Source organism: Stegostoma tigrinum, chromosome 5 (assembly GCF_030684315.1).
Source record: "Stegostoma tigrinum isolate sSteTig4 chromosome 5, sSteTig4.hap1, whole genome shotgun sequence".
NCBI classification, from domain to species: Eukaryota; Metazoa; Chordata; class Chondrichthyes; order Orectolobiformes; family Stegostomatidae; genus Stegostoma; species Stegostoma tigrinum.
Window position 1 is genome coordinate 115,801,554 of NC_081358.1, and position 21,590 is coordinate 115,823,143.

General features: G+C 41.1%; 1 protein-coding gene across 4 annotated transcripts in view; it reads right to left on the reverse strand.

Annotated features, from left to right (window-relative positions):
* Nucleotides 1–21,590, reverse strand: part of LOC125451988 (piezo-type mechanosensitive ion channel component 2-like) — a 645,421-nt gene that overhangs the window by 113,514 nt on the left and 510,317 nt on the right. For all 4 annotated transcript variants that reach the window (XM_059646233.1, XM_048529830.2, XM_048529829.2 and 1 more), the window contains 5 exons: nucleotides 19,392–19,592; nucleotides 15,692–15,896; nucleotides 12,606–12,707; nucleotides 9,874–10,039; nucleotides 8,646–8,889 (listed from right to left, as the gene is read on the reverse strand). In XM_059646233.1, coding sequence (XP_059502216.1) covers nucleotides 8,646–8,889; nucleotides 9,874–10,039; nucleotides 12,606–12,707; nucleotides 15,692–15,896; nucleotides 19,392–19,592 — 918 coding nt within the window. The remainder of the gene's footprint in view (nucleotides 1–8,645; nucleotides 8,890–9,873; nucleotides 10,040–12,605; nucleotides 12,708–15,691; nucleotides 15,897–19,391; nucleotides 19,593–21,590) is intronic.

The window sequence follows — 21,590 nt, forward strand, 5'->3', positions numbered from 1 at the left end:
GAGGAGCAAGGCATGTTGTGCTCCTGAACCATTTGTGAGTTTGCCACTTACGGATTGTCCATGTGATTTTTTGGGATCATGACACCTACCTGAACTTTATATGGAAAAGGACCTGTGCTCGCATCAACGATATCTCTTGCCCATGCGGGATCATTCCCATAGTTCCTATCTGTGACTAACATTTCCAGGAGCCTGTGTATTGTAAAAGATACATGCATTTTCTATTATCGTCCCCGTGTTTAAAGGGTGAGCTCCAGGCACATCTAGCCACTTTGAGTGGGAGGCTACAATGAGTAAGAACATTAAGTCGATGAAAGGTTCTGCATAGTTGATGTGTAACTGAGTCCAAGGTTTACCCAGGCATTCCCAAAATAGTGGGGAGCTGTTGCGATAATTTTTGTCCTTGTTGGTGCTCTTGGCCCTGCCCCGCCAAAGCAGATAAATCTGCATTCAGTCCTGGCCACCAGACATAACTTCTTGCTAACTTCTACATTTTGGAAATCCCTGCATGATCCTGATAGAGTTCGGCCAGTATCTGGTGGCAACCTTTTCTCGGACAGTCTTTCTTGCTCCCCATAATAAAAAGCTTTTCTCTGCTGTGATCTCATCTCTCTGGGTCCAAAAAGGTTTCAATTCTGGTTGTGACAGCCCTTTGGTCTCCTCCTCCATCACCAGCTGTTTCAGTTTTGCCAGGACCGGATCATTTTGTGTGGAAAGTCTGAAATTGTCTGCTGTGACTAGAAGTGTATCCAGAAAAGTTAAAACTGTTACAGGTTATTCCAGTGGAGATACCACCAGTGATGTATTTGCCAGTGGCAGACAGTTCAATGCATCTGCATTTGCTACTTAGTATTAGAGCCCACCGCTGAATTAGGTCTGAAGCGATAGGTGGCACTGCGTTTTCTAAGTAGACCCAGCATAGGATTATGGTCCTTATTATTTTAAATTTACATCCATAAAGGCATTGGTGGAACTTCTTGACTCCAAACATGACCACTAAACCTTTCATCTCAATCTGGGTGAATTCATGTTCTTCATTAGCCAAAATCTTCAATGCCTAAGTCATTAAGCATTCCTCGCCATTGGGCTACCCATATTGATAATACTAATACTATCCTGTTGGAGTACAGAGGCATTGCATGTCAATAACAGATCTCCTATGGGATAACAGTGTGTCAACACGTTAAGTAGCTGTTTCTTCACTTCCCTGAAAGCTATGGTTTGGCTCCATGACTATTTCCAAGGATGACTTATTTTTTAAGAGTTGATGCAAAGGTGCCAGGGTAAAGATAGGCTATGTATGAAAATTCTACAACAATTCATAAGCTCAAGCAAAGACCTAAGCTGTGGTACAGATTTTGGAGCTGCGGCACCTTTGATCACCCTCACTTTATCTTCCATTGGTGGAATCTGCTCTTGTCAACTCTGTAGCCCAATTAGATCAACTGGAGTACTTGGAACAAATATTTTAACTTTTTGAGATGTATGCATAATTTCCAAGGCCTAAGTGCTTCTTATTGGTCTTCCCTGTTATTAGCATGTTATCTAGATAAACGGTGACCTGTGGTAGACCTCGTAAAAAGGTTGTGAGGTTTACTGCCTCAACTACTCTCCCAGGCAGTGCATTCCAGAACTCTACCACTCTCTGAGTAAAAAGGGTTATTTTCTCAAACCCCCTCTAAACTTATTTCAATTTAAAATTACGTTCATTTGTTATTAACCCTTCGACTAAGGGGAACCGCTGCTTGTTATCCACCCTGTCCATCCCACTCATACTCTTATGCACCTCCCACAGGTTCCCTTCAGCCTTCGCTGCTCCAAAGAAAACAACCCAAGTTTATCAACCATCTCTCTATAATTGAAACACTCCAATCCAGGCAACATCCTGGTGAATTAGCACCCTGTCCAATCCATTTGCATTCTTCCTAGAATGTAGTGACCAGAACTACACACAGTAAATGAGCTGTGGCCCAACCAAAGTCTTGTACAGCTCCAACATGTCCTCCCTGTTCTTATAGTTTATGCTCCAACAGATAAGTGTATGTCTTCTTAACTACCTTATTAACTTGTCCTGTCACTTTAAGTGATCTGTGGACATGCATCCTAAATTCCCTATGTTCCTCTGAACGTCCCTATGTCTTGCCATTCACGGAATACTGTCTTACTTTGCTCCTTCATTCAAACACATCACCTCACAATTTGTCAGGGTTAAATTCCATTTGTCATTGATCTGCCCGCCTTACAAATCATTCACATATGCATGCAAATAACACATTCTGCTTCACTGTCAACCAATTAGCCAATCTTTGTGTTATCAACAAACTTGGTCATCATGTCCCTTCACATTTTCAAGTACAGTTATGAATATCACAAACAAGAAGGGACCAGAAATAATCCCTGTGGAATGCTATTGCAACCAGCTCAAGTCACACAAACAGCCTTCTACCATTTCCCTCTGTCTCTTTTCACAAAGCCATTTTGGATCCAACATGGCCAATAAAATGGTTGAGGTTGGCAACAGGACAAAATAAGAGAATTCACGGCTCACCACTCATCAAAATCCCCATGGAATAGAATTTTGAAATATTGAAAGAACAGAAACAAAAGATATATGAACAAAGAAAGAAAGAAAGAAAGCTGGAGAGCCGAAATCAGGAAAAGGAGATATTAGACATCCACGGATTATGTGAAATATGGTGGACAATTTATGAGTGATGAAATGAAAATTACATCATCAGAAGAAAAAAAATGAAGAGTAGCATTTCAATCAACACAGAGGCAGGAATACGTGTGAGTGACATTAAATATGATTCAGGTACATCAATGCAAGTTGATAACCTGTGGACACTACTACCATTCAAATATGTATGCCCACTGGTAAACATCTAGATAAGGACGCTGATGAAATATGACAGAATGGGGAAAAAAAACTAATTGGATGTGAGAGTGGAAAGTACTGTTGAATTATGAGAGACTGGAATAGTCATGTGGGGATCAGTTAGAAAAGGAGCATAATCCTGTGAAAGTGAGAACAGTAATTCAGCTAAAGAAGACTGCTAATGGATTACAAAGAAAGCAATGGAACTTAGAGAGACAGAGGGATAGAGAAAGTACTAAACAAAATTTACAAATTGGGTGAATTAAGCACTTGCTAAGAATGATAAGAATACCAACAATATGAATCAGCAGTGGAAACACATGAATGAATCTGCTAAGGAAGAGGATTAAGTAGCATGTGCTTTTAAGAAGACAAAAGGATGTAGAATCCATGGGTTTTGATGGCTGTGTTGTAAAAGATGGAAGAAAGGAAGAAGTAAAGAATATCTCTAATGAGAAGATAAGCTGAAATACACACACTTGAACAATGAGCTTAAAAAAGACAGAAATGGCATGAGAACAATAGTTTAAGAAGCAGTCAGATACATTTGAGGGAGAGATAATGGGAACTGCAGATGCTGGAGATTCCAAGATAATAAAATGTGAGGCTGGATGAACACAGCAGGCCAAGCAGCATCTCAGGTGCTCCTGAGATACATTTGAGGCATTGGATTGACAAAGACAGGTAGATCCAATATGTGATAAAGCAAAGGAGATTTGTGGCACTCATCATAAGGAACTAAAAACAACAGCAAGAGAGTGTAGACACCGATGAGGTAAGAAAAGCATGCAAGGGGTATATTGAAGAACTATATACAAAACCTGCCTCATGGTAGATTGGTAAAAAAGGTGAAGTCACATGGTATCGTGGTGAGCTGGCAAGATGGATACAGAACTAGCTTAGTCACAGGAGACAGATGTTAGCAGTGGAAAGATGCTTTTCGGAATGGAGGGTTTTGATTAGTCGTGTTCCACAGAGTTGAGTGTTGGGACTTCTGCTGCTCATGATCTATGATTTAGAGGAAAAGTAGCTGGTCTAATTAGTAAGTATGCGGACGATACAAAGACCGGAGGATTTGCAGATAGTGAGGAAGATTGTCACAGTATACAGCAGGATAAGGATCAGTTGGAGGTGTGGACAGAAAAATGGCAGATGGAACTTAATCTGGACAAATGTGAGGTGATGCACTTTAGAAGGTCAAGTACAGGTAGAAATAATAGTGAATAGCAGAACCCTTAGGAATATTGATATGCAGAAGGATCTGGGTGTGCAGGTCCACGGATCACTGAAGGTGACAGGATAGATAAGATAGTAAAAAAGGTTTATAGCATTCTTCCCTTCATTGGAAGGGGCACTGAGTATAAGAATAGACAAGTTATGAAAGCCTTACAGAACTTTAGTTAGGCTACACTTGGTATATTGTGTACAGTTCTGGTCAGCACACTACCAGAAGGATGTGGTTACTTTGGACAGGGTACAGAAAAGGTTTACCTGAATGTTGCCTGGTATGGGGAATTTTAGCTATGAAGAAAGGTTGGGCAGACTGGGTTTGTTTTCACTGGAATGCAGGAGGTTGAGGGGTGACCTAATAGAAGTTTATAAGGTTTTGAATAGCATGGAATATTGTGGAAAGTATCAGATTTTTTTCCCAGGGTGGAGGAGTCAATTGTTTGGGGAAACATGTTTGAGGTGTGAGTAGGGAAGTTTAAAGATGTGTGAGGCAAGTTTTTCACACAAAGGGTGGTGAGTGCTTGGAATGCACTGCCAGAGGAGGTGGTGGAAGCAGACAAAATAGCAGCATTCAAGACACACCTGGATGAATACATGAATAGGAAGGGAATAGAGGGATATAGATCCTATAAGTAAAGACAGTTTTAGTATGGGAAGGCAAAATGTGGAAGTGCACATTTGGGAGGGCTGCAGGGCCTGTTCCTGTGCTGTATTGTTCTTTGTTCTTTAAGACCATTGACCATAAGACTTTTGAAGTGATGACAGAGGGAACAAGTTTGTCTGGGGCTGTTGGGGCAGGCGTTGCCATGCCAGTGGCATTCTACTAAAACTGAGCATAGAAAGCATTGAGAGAGGATACCTCCTATTTTCAATGTGAATGTCTCTGTCAATGATGAGTACTACTCCTGTGTCAGACTGTGCATTTTGATCAAGATATTAATGGTCAACCTATAAAATCATCACCTGCGTTAGGCTGAGCAGTTGCCTGATTTCCAGCAATACTTCCATTGCCTGCTCCTGGATGTTTTCTCCTTAGTGAGCTGCCAAGATTATGCTCCTGACTGTATTCTAGCTGTACTATACATTGAGATGTCAGTATTTGGGCAAGTGGATGGCAGAGAAGGTAGCTTTGTTGGTGCTTTCTCTGACGAGATCTGGCTGTTCTTGTACATCAGTCAATGAAAGCAAGCATGCAGGTACAGCAGGCAGTGAAGAAAGCTAATGGCATGCTGGCCTTCATAACAAGAGGAATTGAGTATTGGAGCAAAGAGGTCCTCCTGCAGCTGTACAGGGCCCTGGTGAGACGACACCTGGAGTATTGTGTGCAGTTTTGGTCTCCAAATTTGAAGAAGGACATTCTGGCTATTGAGGGAGTGCAGCGTAGGTTCACGAGGTCAATTCCCGGAATGGTGGGGCTATCATACGTTGAAAGATTGGAGCAACTGGGCTTGTATACACTTGAGTTCAGGAGGATGAGAGGGGATCTGATTGAGACGTATAAGATTATTAAGGGATTGGACAATCTGGAGGCAGGAAGTATGTTCCCGTTGATGGTGGAGTCCAGAACCAGCGGACACAGTTTAAAAATAAGGAGTAGGCCATTTAGAACAGAGTTGAGGAGAAACTTCTTCACCCAGAGAGTGGTGGATATATGGAATGCTCTGCCCCAGAGGGCAGTGGAGGCCAAGTCTCTGGATAGTTTCAAGAAAGAGATGGATAGAGCTGTTAAAGATAGTGGAATCAATGGTTATGGGGATAAGGCAGGAACAGGATACTGAGATAATGGGAACTGCAGATGCTGGAGAATTCCAAGATAATAAAATGTGAGGCTGGATATTCCTTCTCTATGCTGCTTGGCCTGCTGTGTTCATCCAGCCTCACATTTTATTATACAGGATACTGATACAGCCATGATCATAATGAATGGTGGTGCTGGCTCGAAGGGCCGAATGGCCTACTCCTGCACCTATTGTCTATTGTCTATTGAAGGCCTATATCTTCTTCTTTAGAAGTAGTTCAGGAAATTATATCCTGATGAATGCAAGGCAAAAGCTTCAAAAAAATGTCTTTTTTCAAAAATATTCAAGAATCAAGGCATGTTTGAATACGCAGTCTGCTGCGGTGAGATGGGGAGGCAGTGGGGAGTGATGACAAAACGCTTGCAGCAAAGCACATAAGAAGGATAACAAAAACCAGGAGAAAGACTAACCACAACAGGCATTAAGAACATTGAAATTACAGGCAGGAGTAGGCCAATGAGCCCTTCAAGCCTGCTCCACTGTTCAATAAGATCATGGCTGATATACCCAAGGCTTCAACTTCTTTTCAATGCCAGCATTTCAGTGCACTCAACTCGTGATGTTTCAAAAATTGAAGTCCTTTTTGAGTACTTTCAGTAGTCCATATTTATGAGCCAAAGACTTGCCTTGAGGCTAAACCTTCCACTAACTGTAGCCACAAGTTCTTACACTGCTAAGATGTCACAGGATATTCCAACACCCCTGGCACTGGTGCCATCTTAAAAGGCCATTATGCATTTGGTCAAATACTGTCAGAGATGATTGACTGTTTGATTTTATTGTCATATGTACCAAAAGCTTTGTTTAAGGGCGGTAACAGGCAGATCACAGCAAGCAAAGGATAAACAGATCAAAAAGACTTGGAGACATTACAGATGTAGAATTTAATTTAAAAGTGTAGAATGGTTATAAGGAATATTAAAGTTAAATCAACTGTAGGAGCTCACAAGGAGTCATCCATTGTTGGCATCATCTTGCATCATGGGCTCTACATGGGTCATGACATCCACCCTGAACAAGGCATATAAGCAGAAATTGAAATCCTGCTTTTCAGAGAGGGACCTAGAGGTCCTATTTGATGGAGTAGCATAAAGAAGGAATATCCTCTTCCCACAAGACTGGCAATGGAGGGCATAACTCTAGACTCTGCCATCCTGGTCCAATGTTGCTACCTGAATCAGTTGGAATTCAGCAGCCTGAAGAAACAATTAACGGTTTAGGAAGACAGTCATTGACCTCCTCCACTCTGCCACCTTGTACTCACTTTATACCTGCTACTGCATATACTTCCCACTGAGGCTCATGCTGTACCATGCAGACAATTGCATGCAACATGTTCCCTGACTTATCTAATTCCCTGACAGCACTAACCCTGGATGGCCTCAACACCTACTCATGCTCTACAATTCTCACTTCTGCAGTAAACATTGTTTTTAATTTTTACTGATCTAATTTCTCACACCATCAAAATGTCAAATGTGTTGTCTATATGCACACCTTTCATTTTCACCACTTTTCATCCCCCTGCACCAGCATTCAATCCTTCCCTTTGTCTCATTCCCAGAGAAAACAGTCACCAACTGGGCAGAAAGATGTAAGACAGATTGCAGGATGCCTAGCATTTGGATCCACACCTCCTACGAGGACACATTCCTGAACCTGACCCTGAGCACCCCAATGATAATGCCAACGCACAGAACGGAAGCCAGAGACTACCCTTGACTTAGACTTGAGTTCCTGCCTAGTGTCCCCAATAAAGTGTGATTTCTTTGTCTTGACTGTCATTTTTTTGACGCAAATGCACTGTGTTTGCTGCATATACACGTGACAAGTGTGACACTGGCATACCATGGTACCATACAGCAACATGTCTATTCCGTTGACTGATCACAGCTAACAACCTTGCAAACCTCCTGATTTGATTGGCACCATATTCACCACTACTCTTTTCACCACTGACACTCAGAGGCAGCAGTGTGTACCATCTATAAGATGCACTGCAGAAATTCACAAATCCTTTACAGTTCCTAAAACAGCACTTTCCAAACCCACAACAACTACCATCTAGAAAGATAAGAGCATCACATACACAGGTACACCACCACCTAAAGGCTTCCTTCTAAGTTACTCACTAGCCTGACTACGAAATATAATACCATTCCTTTGGTGTCAGCAGGCCAAAATCCTTGAATTCCCTCTCTTGCGGCATTGTGGATGCATCTATATCAAATAGATTGCAGGGATTCAAAAGCAACTAGGGATGGGCATTAAATGCTGGCCCAGCGAGCAATACTCACATCTCATGCATGAAAATAAAACACAGCCTTCAGGGTTTAGCTGCAGAGACAGTGCCTATATCCCCAATTTATACAGTCACCAATTGTAACTTAAGCCTTTTTAAAACCCTCCTACATGAATGGATGCCACAATATAGAGCTGTGATCATTTCCTTATCTTCCTTACAGTCCCTGGTCCATATAGCTTGAAGGGCATCAAACCTGCTTGCCGATTGCACGGCTTGAGGTTCTTTGATTGTTACCATTTGGAAACCTCAACCTGCATTTTTTACAGCAAAATCCTTCCTCACTTTTTTTTACACTTTGATCCATCTGAGAAATTAGCCAAATAAATAACTGCCTCAAAAATGTAATAATAATGGTACATATTTCAACAACATTAAAATGTTCTTCAAAATTGCTTATAGATAAAGTTTCTAGCTTTTGTCATTCACTACTTACAGAGAGAATATTCTTCATTGTGATCACAAAAACATTGTAGGCAATAAGACAGTCCCAATATTGGAGGATTATTTTAATAGGTTTTAGTAATAGCTCTCCACCAAACAGCAGGAAATAAAAACAGGCGACAAGGTAACCCATGCAGAAGATGCTGATTCGTGTTGTTCCTGTGATAAAGATGATTGTGAGCACGAACCAAAATAGGTAACTGAATCCAATTACTTTTATCATATCCAGGTAGGATCTGTGTTTTGAGAAAAGAAAGCAATGAAATTTCAACCATGAAATCATAAAGATCATACAGAGGAGGCAGGTAATTCAGGACACTTGTTTTTAGATTTTTTTCTCAGAAATCTACATTCCCTAATCACAACATCTAATATCTATAATTGCAGAGTTCATTGCATTATCTGGAAGACTGTTAAAGGTATTAATCATCTTTTATTTCCTCAAATTAGTCCTGAACTTGCCTTTTATTAGTTTATATTAATAAAGCTTCAGGTTAACTTAGTAACATACTATACTTGAAACAGAATATAAAGATGGTCAATAATATCAGGTAAAATATAATGCAAATAAATTCAATAGCTAGGCTGCCAAATCAATTAGAATACAAGTTCTTACTGATTTCAAAATATTTGAAAGATTTTACATTTTAGGAAATGATTCTAATGTTAGTGAGAGATGCATACCATATTGCAGCTTAATCTGTTGATTTAATTAGCTTCTGCATAAGAGTTAGTCTTATAATAAAAACATCACTGGCTGTATGAAAATAAGGCAAAGTCTCAAAATGGCTCATCTATAAGCTTTGGCAATTATGAATGGCTATACTACCAACTTTGTTTTGGTCTTGAGTATATTTTGGTGTTTGGTCTTCCAGCATTTTCATTTATTCAGGGGATCTGCAAGTTTGATAATAAGTGACTCCTTTGAGGAACATCAGTGTAAAGATATGCATCTTTATAAAGGTATTATGGACCACTGCTAATAGGATTGCAAATCATCAAGAATTCTTGCGCAATTACACTAATTTACATGCTATTGTGTGGACAGGTTTGTAACATGAATTAACGGCCATTAAAGTTGCTGGTGATTTATATATATTTATACACATTATGTTACAACAAACATAGTACTATTGTATGAAACATGTGCAAGGTCTTGTTAGAGTAAACATTTATCTCTCACTAAATATGAAAGACAGCCATCAGCATTCATGCTTTACCTGCAATGAATGAAGTCCGGCACTGGATTATGTTGACTGAATGTGGCTGCGTCCAAATCTCTGCAAATTTCTACATTGTCCCCAGCAACTATCCTTACTGCAGCTCTGTTTTCATCTTCAAACACCTGCCACTGCAGTGATGCACAGAGCAACATCATGAAGTCATCTAAAAATCAACAAGACAAACATATCTGACATTTTGTTTTACATTTTGAACTAAATGTGTCACATTAAGAAGACACTTTGCATTGTTTGCAACATTTGAAGGTACAAATTATGTGATTTTTCAGAGCACAACCTAGTATAGCAATCAATTTTCCTTTCATTGTTCTGAAAAGAGCTCCAGTCTGCACTCCTATACAGGTTGTCTTTACTTTACACATCCCAATTCTTAACCACACATCCTAACAACAAAATCACTTTTAACTAGGATTTAGCCTAATCATGTCAGGAACCAGTGGGGCAACACGTTGGACAGCACCGTGGCTCAGTGGTTATCACTGCTACCTCACAGCACTAGGAACCCGGGTTCAATACCAGCCTCAGGTGACCGTCTGTGTGAAATTTGCACATGCTCCCCATGTCCGAGTGGGTTTCATCTGGGTGCTTGAGTACCATCCCACAGTCCAAAGATGTACAGGTTAAGTGGATTGGCCATGCTAAATTGCCCATAGTGTCTAGGGATTTGCAGGCTAGGTGGATTAGCCTTGGGAAATGCAAGGTTACAGGAATAAGGTGGGCGAGTAAGTCTAGGTGGGATACTCTTGGGAGAATTAGTGTGGACTTGTTGGGCCAAATAGCCTGTTTCAATACTGTGGGGATTCTGTAGGTTTAAAAACTACTGATCAGAATGGACTCATGTTTACTGGAGATTGAATGAAATGCATAAAATTATATAATGTAAAATAATAGAAAATTCTGAAAGGGGTTGATTGGGTATAAATTGACTGTTTAATTCCCTGGCTGGGAGCTCTTTTGGCACAGTGGTATTGTCCCTACCTCTGGATCAAGAGACCTTGGTTCAAGTTTCACCTGCTCCACAGATGGTGAGAGCGGCTCTGAGTAGGTTGGTTAAAAATTTAAAAAAATTCCCTGGTTGGAATCCAGAATTAGTCTCAAGATCATATGTCAACTATTTAAGAGTGAATTTATGAGATAACTGTTCACTCAGAGGTGTGATGTTTTATAATTCTCCACTTCAAAGGACTTGAAAATTCAGTTATTTAGTACATTCAAGACAGTGGTTCAAAAATACTTGGGCACAAATGAAATCAGGGAAAATGGAGATACTGTAACCAGTTGATTTGGGGATTTTGCCATGTCCTTATTAAATGGTACAGCAGGATCAATGAACTATTTGGCTTACACCAGCTCTTATTACTGCTCCAAGTATTCCACATCAATATGATGTTTCCTTAACTGCTTATGATAATAAATCATTATTTTTTATTTGTTTAAAACACTTTGCAATTGAGCTGTTTCTTGGGTAGATACTTGAGTCATCATGAAAGCGTAAACTTCATCTGCTTTTCTTGACAGTATAAATATGCTGAGTTCATTTCTCTAAAGTATGTCTCCATACTTCAGTTAATGAAATAAATCTCATCAAATAAACTATATTGGCAGGTGTCAGATAAAAGGATTATTTTCTGAGATTACAAAATAAATGTTAATAGTTCATTCTATGATTTTCACTTAACAGATGTATTACATGTGGAAAGAATTAAGTATCAAGCTAGTGACTGAAAAGAAGCAGGAACACAAATTTTCTCATGGAATTTACAGAAACATTTAAATTATCCTAGTTAATTCTGAATATTTTCATTGGGTTACTGTCAAAAAGCAATGTCGCTTCTATTTTCCTTCATTCCTGTGCAGTTTGATTTTACACAAAGTTATACACCATTTCCGACAATTGGTTGTGAGACTACATTAAATTTAGCAGAATGAAATGATTGTGCTGTCTATTTTTGTCCTCCAGCATAGATGTAGAAAATTTCAACACTACAAAGAAACAAAATTTCTTAGTAGGATGAATATTAAAGACTGTTAAGAAAAATGTAGCTGGAAATTTCCAGCATAAATATTTCATTTATAAGCATCCGACTGAATTATTACAGTTATTGAAAAAGTAAAAATGCAAACTTCCACAATTAGACAGAAATATTTAAAATATGCAGTGTATCTTTTCAGCCATTGCAGCAATTCGAAGTAAAATAAATTTCTCTCAAACAACTGTAATTTTGTCAATTTGGAATTACCTGTAACTGGAATTTGGGATACTTGGTGTAACTTAGATTTATCTTCTAATGTTTAACAAAAGACAATTATAGCTGACAATATTTATACCATTGTATTAAAAAATACCAGAAAAATTATAAATGTTTTCACATTTAAAAGAAAGTGTTAAAGATACTATCATTATATTATGGAACTATGGTTTGGTACTTTACTACCAAATAACAGTGAAAATGTTAAACATAACTTAAACTCAACATTCAACAATAAACATTTATAAATACTTGTTCATATAGTAGAAATTAGACGTTATTATCGTACATGAAGGTAGATTATGCATGAATGCTAAAATGGCAGAAGTTATTAACCAAAACAAGGAGATATATTAGTAAACATCAGCAACATAGAACACTGTGTATCACACATGAGAATTATGCCATATTTCTGAATTTAGTCCCTAATTCTAATGCTTTCAAAACATTTCCTGTACTCACAAATGAGAAACATCGGATTTGGATTTGTGATGAAGTCTGGAAAGTACAACCACTTAATAAAGTTTGAGTTGATTTTGGCACTGGCATATCTCCATGGATACTCTGCAATACAATCAAAGTACCGTGAAACATATCTATTGGTATTTATTTGGACAATGAAACAGATCTGTCTACATTTCATTTTGACAGATAATTTCATCATTCTCACTACAATCAGAAAAGAAAAAGACTGAGAAAAATGATATTATTGTAAATTCAGGAGCACAAAAGCTGACGTTTCGGGCCTAGACCCTTCATCAGAGAGGGGGATGGGGGGAGGGGACTGGAATAAATAGGGAGAGAGGGGGAGGCGGACCGAAGATGGAGAGTAAAGAAGATAGGTGGAGAGGGTGTAGGTGGGGAGGTAGGGAGGGGATAGGTCAGTCCAGGGAAGACGGACAGGTCAAGGAGGTGGGATGAGGTTAGTAGGTAGCTGGGGGTGCGGCTTGGGGTGGGAGGAAGGGATGGGTGAGAGGAAGAACCGGTTAGGGAGGCAGAGACAGGTTGGACTGGTTTTGGGATGCAGTGGGTGGGGGGGAAGAGCTGGGCTGGTTGTGTGGTGCAGTGGGGGGAGGGGATGAACTGGGCTGGTTGAGGGATGCAGTGGGGGAAGGGGAGATTTTGAAACTGGTGAAGTCCACATTGATACCATATGGCTGCAGGGTTCCCAGGCGGAATATGAGTTGCTGTTCCTGCAACCTTCGGGTGGCATCATTGTGGCAGTGCAGGAGGCCCATGATGGACATGTCATCAAGAGAATGGGAGGGGGAGTGGAAATGGTTTGCGACTGGGAGGTGCAGTTGTTTGTTGCGAACTGAGCGGAGGTGTTCTGCAAAGCGGTCCCCAAGCCTCCGCTTGGTTTCCCCAATGTAGAGAAAGCCGCACCGGGTACAGTGGATGCAGTATACCACATTGGCAGATGTGCAGGTGAACCTCTGCTTAATGTGGAATGTCATCTTGGGGCCTGGGATGGGGGTGAGGGAGGAGGTGTGGGGACAAGTGTAGCATTTCCTGCGGTTGCAGGGGAAGGTGCCGGGTGTGGTGGGGTTGGAGGGCAGTGTGGAGCGAACAAGGGAGTCACGGAGAGAGTGGTCTCTCCGGAAAGCAGACAGGGGTGGGGATGGAAAAATGTCTTGGGTGGTGGGGTCGGATTGTAAATGGCGGAAGTGTCGGAGGATAATGCGTTGTTTCCGGAGGTTGGTAGGGTGGTGTGTGAGAACGAGGGGGATCCTCTTGGGGCGGTTGTGGCGGGGGCGGGGTGTGAGGGATGTGTCGCGGGAAATGCGGGAGACGCGGTCAAGGGCGTTCTCAATCACCGTGGGGGGGAAGTTGCGGTCCTTAAAGAACTTGGACATCTGGGATGTGCGGGAGTGGAATGTCTTATCGTGGGAGCAGATGCGGCGGAGGCGGAGGAATTGGGAATAGGGGATGGAATTTTTGCAGGAGGGTGGGTGGGAGGAGGTGTATTCTAGGTAGCTGTGGGAGTCGGTGGGCTTGTAATGGACATCAGTTACAAGCTGGTTGCCTGAGATGGAGACTGAGAGGTGCACCACACCCGGCACCTTCCCCTGCAACCGCAGGAAATGCTACACTTGTCCCCACACCTCCTCCCTCACCCCCATCCCAGGCCCCAAGATGACATTCCACATTAAGCAGAGGTTCACCTGCACATCTGCCAATGTGGTATACTGCATCCACTGTACCCGGTGCGGCTTTCTCTACATTGGGGAAACCAAGCGGAGGCTTGGGGACCGCTTTGCAGAACACCTCCGCTCAGTTCGCAACAAACAACTGCACCTCCCAGTCGCAAACCATTTCCACTCCCCCTCCCATTCTCTTGATGACATGTCCATCATGGGCCTCCTGCACTGCCACAATGATGCCACCCGAAGGTTGCAGGAACAGCAACTCATATTCTGCCTGGGAACCCTGCAGCCATATGGTATCAATGTGGACTTCACCAGTTTCAAAATCTCCCCTTCCCCCACTGCATCCCTCAACCAGCCCAGTTCATCCCCTCCCCCCACTGCACCACACAACCAGCCCAGCTCTTCCCCCCCACCCACTGCATCCCAAAACCAGTCCAACCTGTCTCTGCCTCCCTAACCGGTTCTTCCTCTCACCCATCCCTTCCTCCCACCCCAAGCCGCACCCCCAGCTACCTACTAACCTCATCCCACCTCCTTGACCTGTCCGTCTTCCCTGGACTGACCTATCCCCTCCCTACCTCCCCACCTACACCCTCTCCACCTATCTTCTTTACTCTCCATCTTCGGTCCGCCTCCCCCTCTCTCCCTATTTATTCCAGTCCCCTCCCCCCATCCCCCTCTCTGATGAAGGGTCTAGGCCCGAAACGTCAGCTTTTGTGCTCCTGAGATGCTGCTTGGCCTGCTGTGTTCATCCAGCTCCACATTTTATTATCTTGGAATCTCCAGCATCTGCAGTTCCCATTATCTCTTATTGTAAATTCAGCTGTGAACAGCGGGAGTGATGTATTGCCCAACTTGTTGCTTAGAGCACTCCTATCTCAGTTCATGATATTTTAAAGAAAAATTCAAACAAATTTATTCTTTATTTAAAGGGAAACTGGTCTCCCTCCAAACTGAGTATGATCACTTTCAGAGTTTTAAATTTAGTTTTTTAGGTTTTATAACTAACAGTAAATGTTGGAAGAGAAACAATCATGATAACTATTGGAGCACACGATCAATTGAGCAAGTGTGTCACAATAAATTTGTCTGTGCCTTTACAATCAGAATTGTGCATTTCAATCTATAAAACTGTATAAACATTGATAAGGATTATGATGCATTCCTATTTTCAGCAAAGTCAAGAATATTAATAATTATTGTACTAGGTTAGCCCTCACACCAATGATTTTTAATTACTATTTATGTCAACATAACACAGGTTACAAGATACATAAATTAAGTCAAAGAAAGGTCAGGCCCCTTTTCCTAGATTTTTCAAAGCCAGCAATATCTTCAACTGGAAATTCAAATTTACTGATATTAATTACAAGAATTCAAAAACTACAATACTTTTACCTTTACAGGCAGCAGGTGGGATGCCAATACAAAGTAGGTACTGAAAGGTCAAGATGCATGCTAGGAAGCAACAGTATTTAGGCCATATTTCTGCAATGGCTTTTCTGCGGCGTCGGTAGAGTAATGCAAATAACCAAAAAGCATGAAGCATGGCATACACATCCATCCGTTGGCCAATCACATTGACAGTCATTAAAAAACATATCTGTAGAAAACAAAACAGAAATGGTATCACTCACAAAAGAATACTGTCAAAATAATGTTGTAAACAGAGTTAGAATGTAAAATTCCAAATTCAACTTGCAATTTCTCTTGTGAAGTAAGTCAAAAGGCCCAAATATTGAAAATGAATTGGGCAGAGGTTACGGGTGAATTTTGGAAAGTTTTTACTTGTTTTTCATTTAAAAAATGTTTGAAGCAAAGGTGAATTACTCCTCCATTGAGAGTTGTTATGGCCATATGGCAGAGGCTGGATTGGCAAATGTAGGTATGTATTGGTTCAAAGAAAAGTTCTGATAATATTATCACAATGGTCTGAATCGTGTGGAGGTGATGGGGTTCTCACTTACTGGCCACATGACCAGCAAGAAACTTGTACTGCATTCTTTGGGGAAGGACTGCCAAACCACGAGTGAATGATGCAGTTGAAAGGCCAGTGGTAGACTGTTTCCTGGGATTTGGATAATAGGGACTGAGAAACCACAGATTGAAATCTGTCATTGAATTACAGGCTGGTGGCTCTTCTGTTCAGCAACATCACCAAACAGACATGGCTTCAAGAGGAAAGACACCAACCAGAGGTCCAGGATAATGGAGTGACCCAGGCTGCGGAAGCAGTGTGGGTACTATTGGGTAGGCAGGGGTACAGAAGATAAGGGCAGTAGCAAAGTCAGGGATTGCTCCCATTGGGAGCTTCTCTTCTTGATACAGTAATGTGTTCACCTGCCTTCTGCCTGGTTAAAATCTTTTCCCACCTCCAAACACATGACTAAATAGAATAGAATATTCCACCCCACGTTCTGGAAAATTTGTGAAATAAAATTAGTTTCTATATAAAAAAGTTATACATCAAATGTGAATGTCTTTTTTGTAGTTTTAAGCCTTATAGATCAGACAAGGTTCATATTGAATTCTTCATTAATGATAGTCATATTCAGGTGAAACGATCTTGGTGACACTGCAAATTTCCTAGTTTTGCACTCCAACATAAAGGAATTTATAAAGTTAGCCAAGATCCCTACTTATGATTGCTATTCAAAGATCAATAATAGAAATACCTAAATTTTTAAAAGTTCCTTTGTGGAATGTGGACATCACTGTCTACCCAGCATTTATTGCCCTTCCCTAGTTATCCTTGAGAAGTGGTAGTGAGGTGTCTTCTGAAGCTGCTGCTGTCCATGTGTTGTAGATAGATCTACAATACCCTTAAAGAGGGAATACCAGGGCTTTAAGCCGGTAGCAGTGAAAATAGTGGTGGTGTTCCCACATATGTGTTGTCAATGTCCTTCTAGGTGGAGGTTGTCATAGATTTGGAAGGTGTTGTCTAAGTATTTTCAGTGAATTTCTGCAGTGCACCTTCTAGAGAGTACACACGGCTGCTGCTGACCCTCAGTGATGGAGGGTGTTGGATGGGTGCGAGGTGGTGCCAATCAAGGGGACTAGTTTGTCCCGGATGGTTTAAACTTCTTGAGTGTTATTGGAGCCACACTCATCTAGGCAAGAATGGAGTATTCCAACATACTCCTGACTTGTGCCTTGTAGATGATGGATGGGCTCTGGGGAGTCCGGAAGTGAGTTAGCCACCACAGTATTTCAAGCCTCTTACCTGGTTTTGTCCCACAGGATTTGCATGGCAAGACCAGTTAAATTTCTGGTCAATGGTAACCTCCAGAATGTTGATAGTGGAGGATTCAGTGATGGTAATACCATTGAATGTCAAAGGACACTGGTTAAATTGTCTCATATTGCACATCGTCATTGTCTGGCATTTTTCTGACGTGAATGTTACGTGCCACTTGTCAGCCCTCGACATTGTCTAGGTATGGTGCATTTGAACATGGACTGCTTCAGGATCTGAAGAGTCACGAATGGAACTGATCATTGAGCAACCACAGGCAAACATACAGACCTTATAACGGTCATTGGAACCATGACCAATAGATCCAGGGATGGAAGGGGTTATTGCCATTGCAGGTACATTGCAACAGAGGTGCAGATAAATTCATTGGGAGCAAATTTGCCAATTTTCATTGGCTGCTGAACGGCGTCCATATGAAGAAATCACAGCTGAGACAAGTTACTTCACAACAGATGAGATAATCCATAATATTTTAAAAGAGTCAACAACATCCTGTGTAAGATAATTCCAATATTTTTTAGAAATGTGAATTCACTTTCTGCATCTTTGCCAAAAGATAATCAGCCTTTCCTTGAGTCATACACGTATTGTTTGCCAGTTTAGGTGAATTCCAACCATTAATTTTGAAATGTTTTGTTCACAAAGTGTAATAAACAGGGTGAAAAACATTACTGTTATCACCTTCAGTATTAAAAACTTTCAACAAAGAATTAGATAAAAACTTAGAGCAGAAGAATTTTATGTGTGGAAAAGGCAGGTAAAACTGTACTAAGATCCCAGCTGATGTTATAACCCCCTCCTTTTTTATTCTACGTCGATAGCATTCAATTGTTTTTAAACATAAAATCGCAAAAATGTATGGCAGAGGTGGTGGTCATTTGGTCCATTATGTCTTTGCCAGCTTGTCAACCGAATGTCAGATCTTCTCTTAAGCTTCTCTCCAAGGAGAAGAATCCTAACTTTTCCAATCTATCCTCATAGCTGAATTTTCTCACTGCTGGAACCATTTAACATTAACCTGTGATTTTAAATTACTTGCCTTGTGACATTATCATTACACCACCACGTCCCACTACAATTTCACTTTTTGAAGTCAAGTGCAACCCAGGATATACCACTAAGTTAATATGGAATAAACAGTTTATTTTAGTGCTTTATAAAGCTAATACCAAATATATATAATTCTTAATTTTGTCCTCTAATCACCAAGTCTCAGTGTGACACCTGTGACTGCCCATTATCTGCTAATACCTTGAAGTCTTTGTTCTAGTTTGCTGGGGAAAAAATTGAATGTTGAACTTTCAAAACAGCCTGAGGCTTGTCAACGTGCTTTGTTTCTGTTCTAGAGAAAACTATCCATGAATTTATTTTGCATCACTGTATGGTGTCATCCCAAATTCTTCTGGGTAAATCTCCCTCTGGAAGTGGTACTTGACCACTAGAAGCAACCACAATTTCCTGTAAGGGTAAAACCCTCTACAGGCTATGTTGTCCAATGATTGCTGAGGCTCCTCTGGCATGGGGACACAAGTTAGAAAGGGAGACGTCAATATCTAATTTCAGCCTTATGTCACCATAGTATTGTACATCACTTCCAAGCACCTCTGCAGTATGACCCTAAGAAAAACCTGTTTCCCACTGGTACCACCTTGATAGTAGTGTCAGTTTGCCAGAAAATGGGACTTGTCAGGGATCCCTGCCAGCCCAATAAATAATAATAAAAATATTATTTGTGGTTCCGAACACATATTTTCAATTAACTGTTATTTGCATATTATTTGGATATTTTTGATTACTACGGCATATAAATGAGATTTTATTTCAAATCCATATGCTGCACACCTCTAGCCCAAACTTGTAGAAGAAGTAATTTATGAAATACTTGGCACAGTTCACCAGACCATTATCCAAGTGTTGCCTTGTGATGTCATGAAAGATCGTTTTTGTTACTGGATGTGGAAGGTTATTGCGGAGCCTAAAGTACTCTTGATGACGGTAGATTGTCACTTCAAATGCTAAAACAGCAAGAATCAGCAGGTTGTTCTAGAAGAGAGAAAAAATTATGTTTATTATACTTGAATTTCCTAAAGTTCTGAAGACATATTCTAGACTAGCTCTGAAAGCATTTTAAAATTTAAGGCCTCCCATGGAAATCAGAGGGTGCTTTTACTATCTGTCGTCATACAATATACTACTTATTAGTGCAATTTGCTTCTGATAGCAACTGAAATGAACTAAGTAAGTTTCCAGAAACTGCATATTAAGCCTTCTGTACCATTCATTCAGAACATGGCTGATCATCTATTTTAACTCCATTAATTGATATTATCAGTATCCAGAAAGTCTACTGACTTCTGCATTGAGCTTACTCAATAGCTTCCCTATAGTATCCCACAAATTACAGCTTACCGTCCTGCAAATGACCTGTTTATTTCTATTGTTTTTTGGTCTGGTAACCAATTCTCAATTATTACCTCTAACCTCATGTGCTCTAATTTTGTTTACTAACCTATCAAAAGCTTTTGAAAATCCAAACATATCACATCCACTGCTTCTCCTTTATGTAACATCTCCAATAGTAACATCCCCAAAAAACTCAAATGGGGTTTTCAAACATGATTTCCCTTTCATGTTCATTCCTCCCAATCTTAGCTAAGGGAAACATTCCAAGAGCCCTATTATCACATTCTTTACATTAGATTCCAATACTTAGTCCCCTAATGGTATCAAAATAAAACATCTGTAATCGTCCATTTTCTTGTTTCCAGCCTTTTTAATTAGTAGTTACAGCAAAACCAGTTCATCTGTTTTGAAGGAAATATGACCAGACCTATGCCATTGAATCTTTGACCAGTATCTAAACAATGAGGCAGCATCAGTAAAGTGAAAAGAATAGCATCTATGATCAAAGATAGCAGGAACTGCAGATGCTGGAGAATCTGAGATAACAAGGTGTAGAGCTGGATGAACACAGTAGGCCAAGCAGCATCATAGGAGAAGGAAAGCTGATGTTTCGGGCCTAGACCCTTCTTCAGAAAAAGGGGAGGGGAAGGAGTTTCTGAAATAAATAGGGAGAGAGGAGGAAGCGGATAGAAGATGGATAGAGGAGAAGATATGGAGAGGAGATAGATCGGTTAAAGAGGCGGGGATGGGGCCAACAAAGGTGAGTTTAGGTGGGGAAATAGAGAGGAGATAGGTCAGTCCAGGGAGGACGGACAGGTCAAGGGGGCAGGATGACGTTAGTAGGTAAGAGATGGGGGTGGAGCTTGAGGTGGGAGGAGGGGATAGGTGTAAGGAAGGACAGGTTAGGGAGGCGGGAACGCGTTGGGCTGGTTTTGGAATGCGGTGTGGGGAGGGGGGATTTTGAAGCTTGTGAAGTCGGACAAGGTTCAAAATGACCCCTTCCCCTACCGCATCCCAAAACCAGCCCAGCTCGTCCCCGCCTCCCTAACCTGTCCTTCCTTACACTTATCCCCTTCTCCCAGTTCAAGCCTCCTACCTACTAACCTCATCCTGCCCCTTGACCTGTCCGTCCTCCCTGGACTGACCTATCTCCTCCCTACTTCCCCACCTACACTTACCTTTACTGGCTCTATCCCCGCCTCTTTGGCTGGTCTATTTCCTCTCTACCTACCTTCTCCTCTATCCAACTTCTATCCGCCTCCCCCTCTCTCCCTATTTATTTCAGAACCACCTTCCCCTCCCCCATTTCTGAAGAAGGGTCTGGGCTTAAAACATCAGCTTTCTTGTTCCTATGACGCTGCTTGGCCTGCTGTGTTCATCCAGCTCTACACCTTGTTATCTCAGCATCTATGATCATTTTGGCATTGGTTAGTTAGGGCCTTAGGTTTTGGATTGGACTTTGAAGGAACAAGCTGCTGAATTATGAGGTTAAATAGTTACTGCAACTCAGCAATTCTGACATAAAACAAGGAAGTGCTGATGCTGGAGATCTGAACCAAAAATAGAAATTTCTGGCAAAACTGAGCAGATGTGGCAGCATCTGTGGGAGGAAAGCAGAGTTAACATTTTGATTTTGGG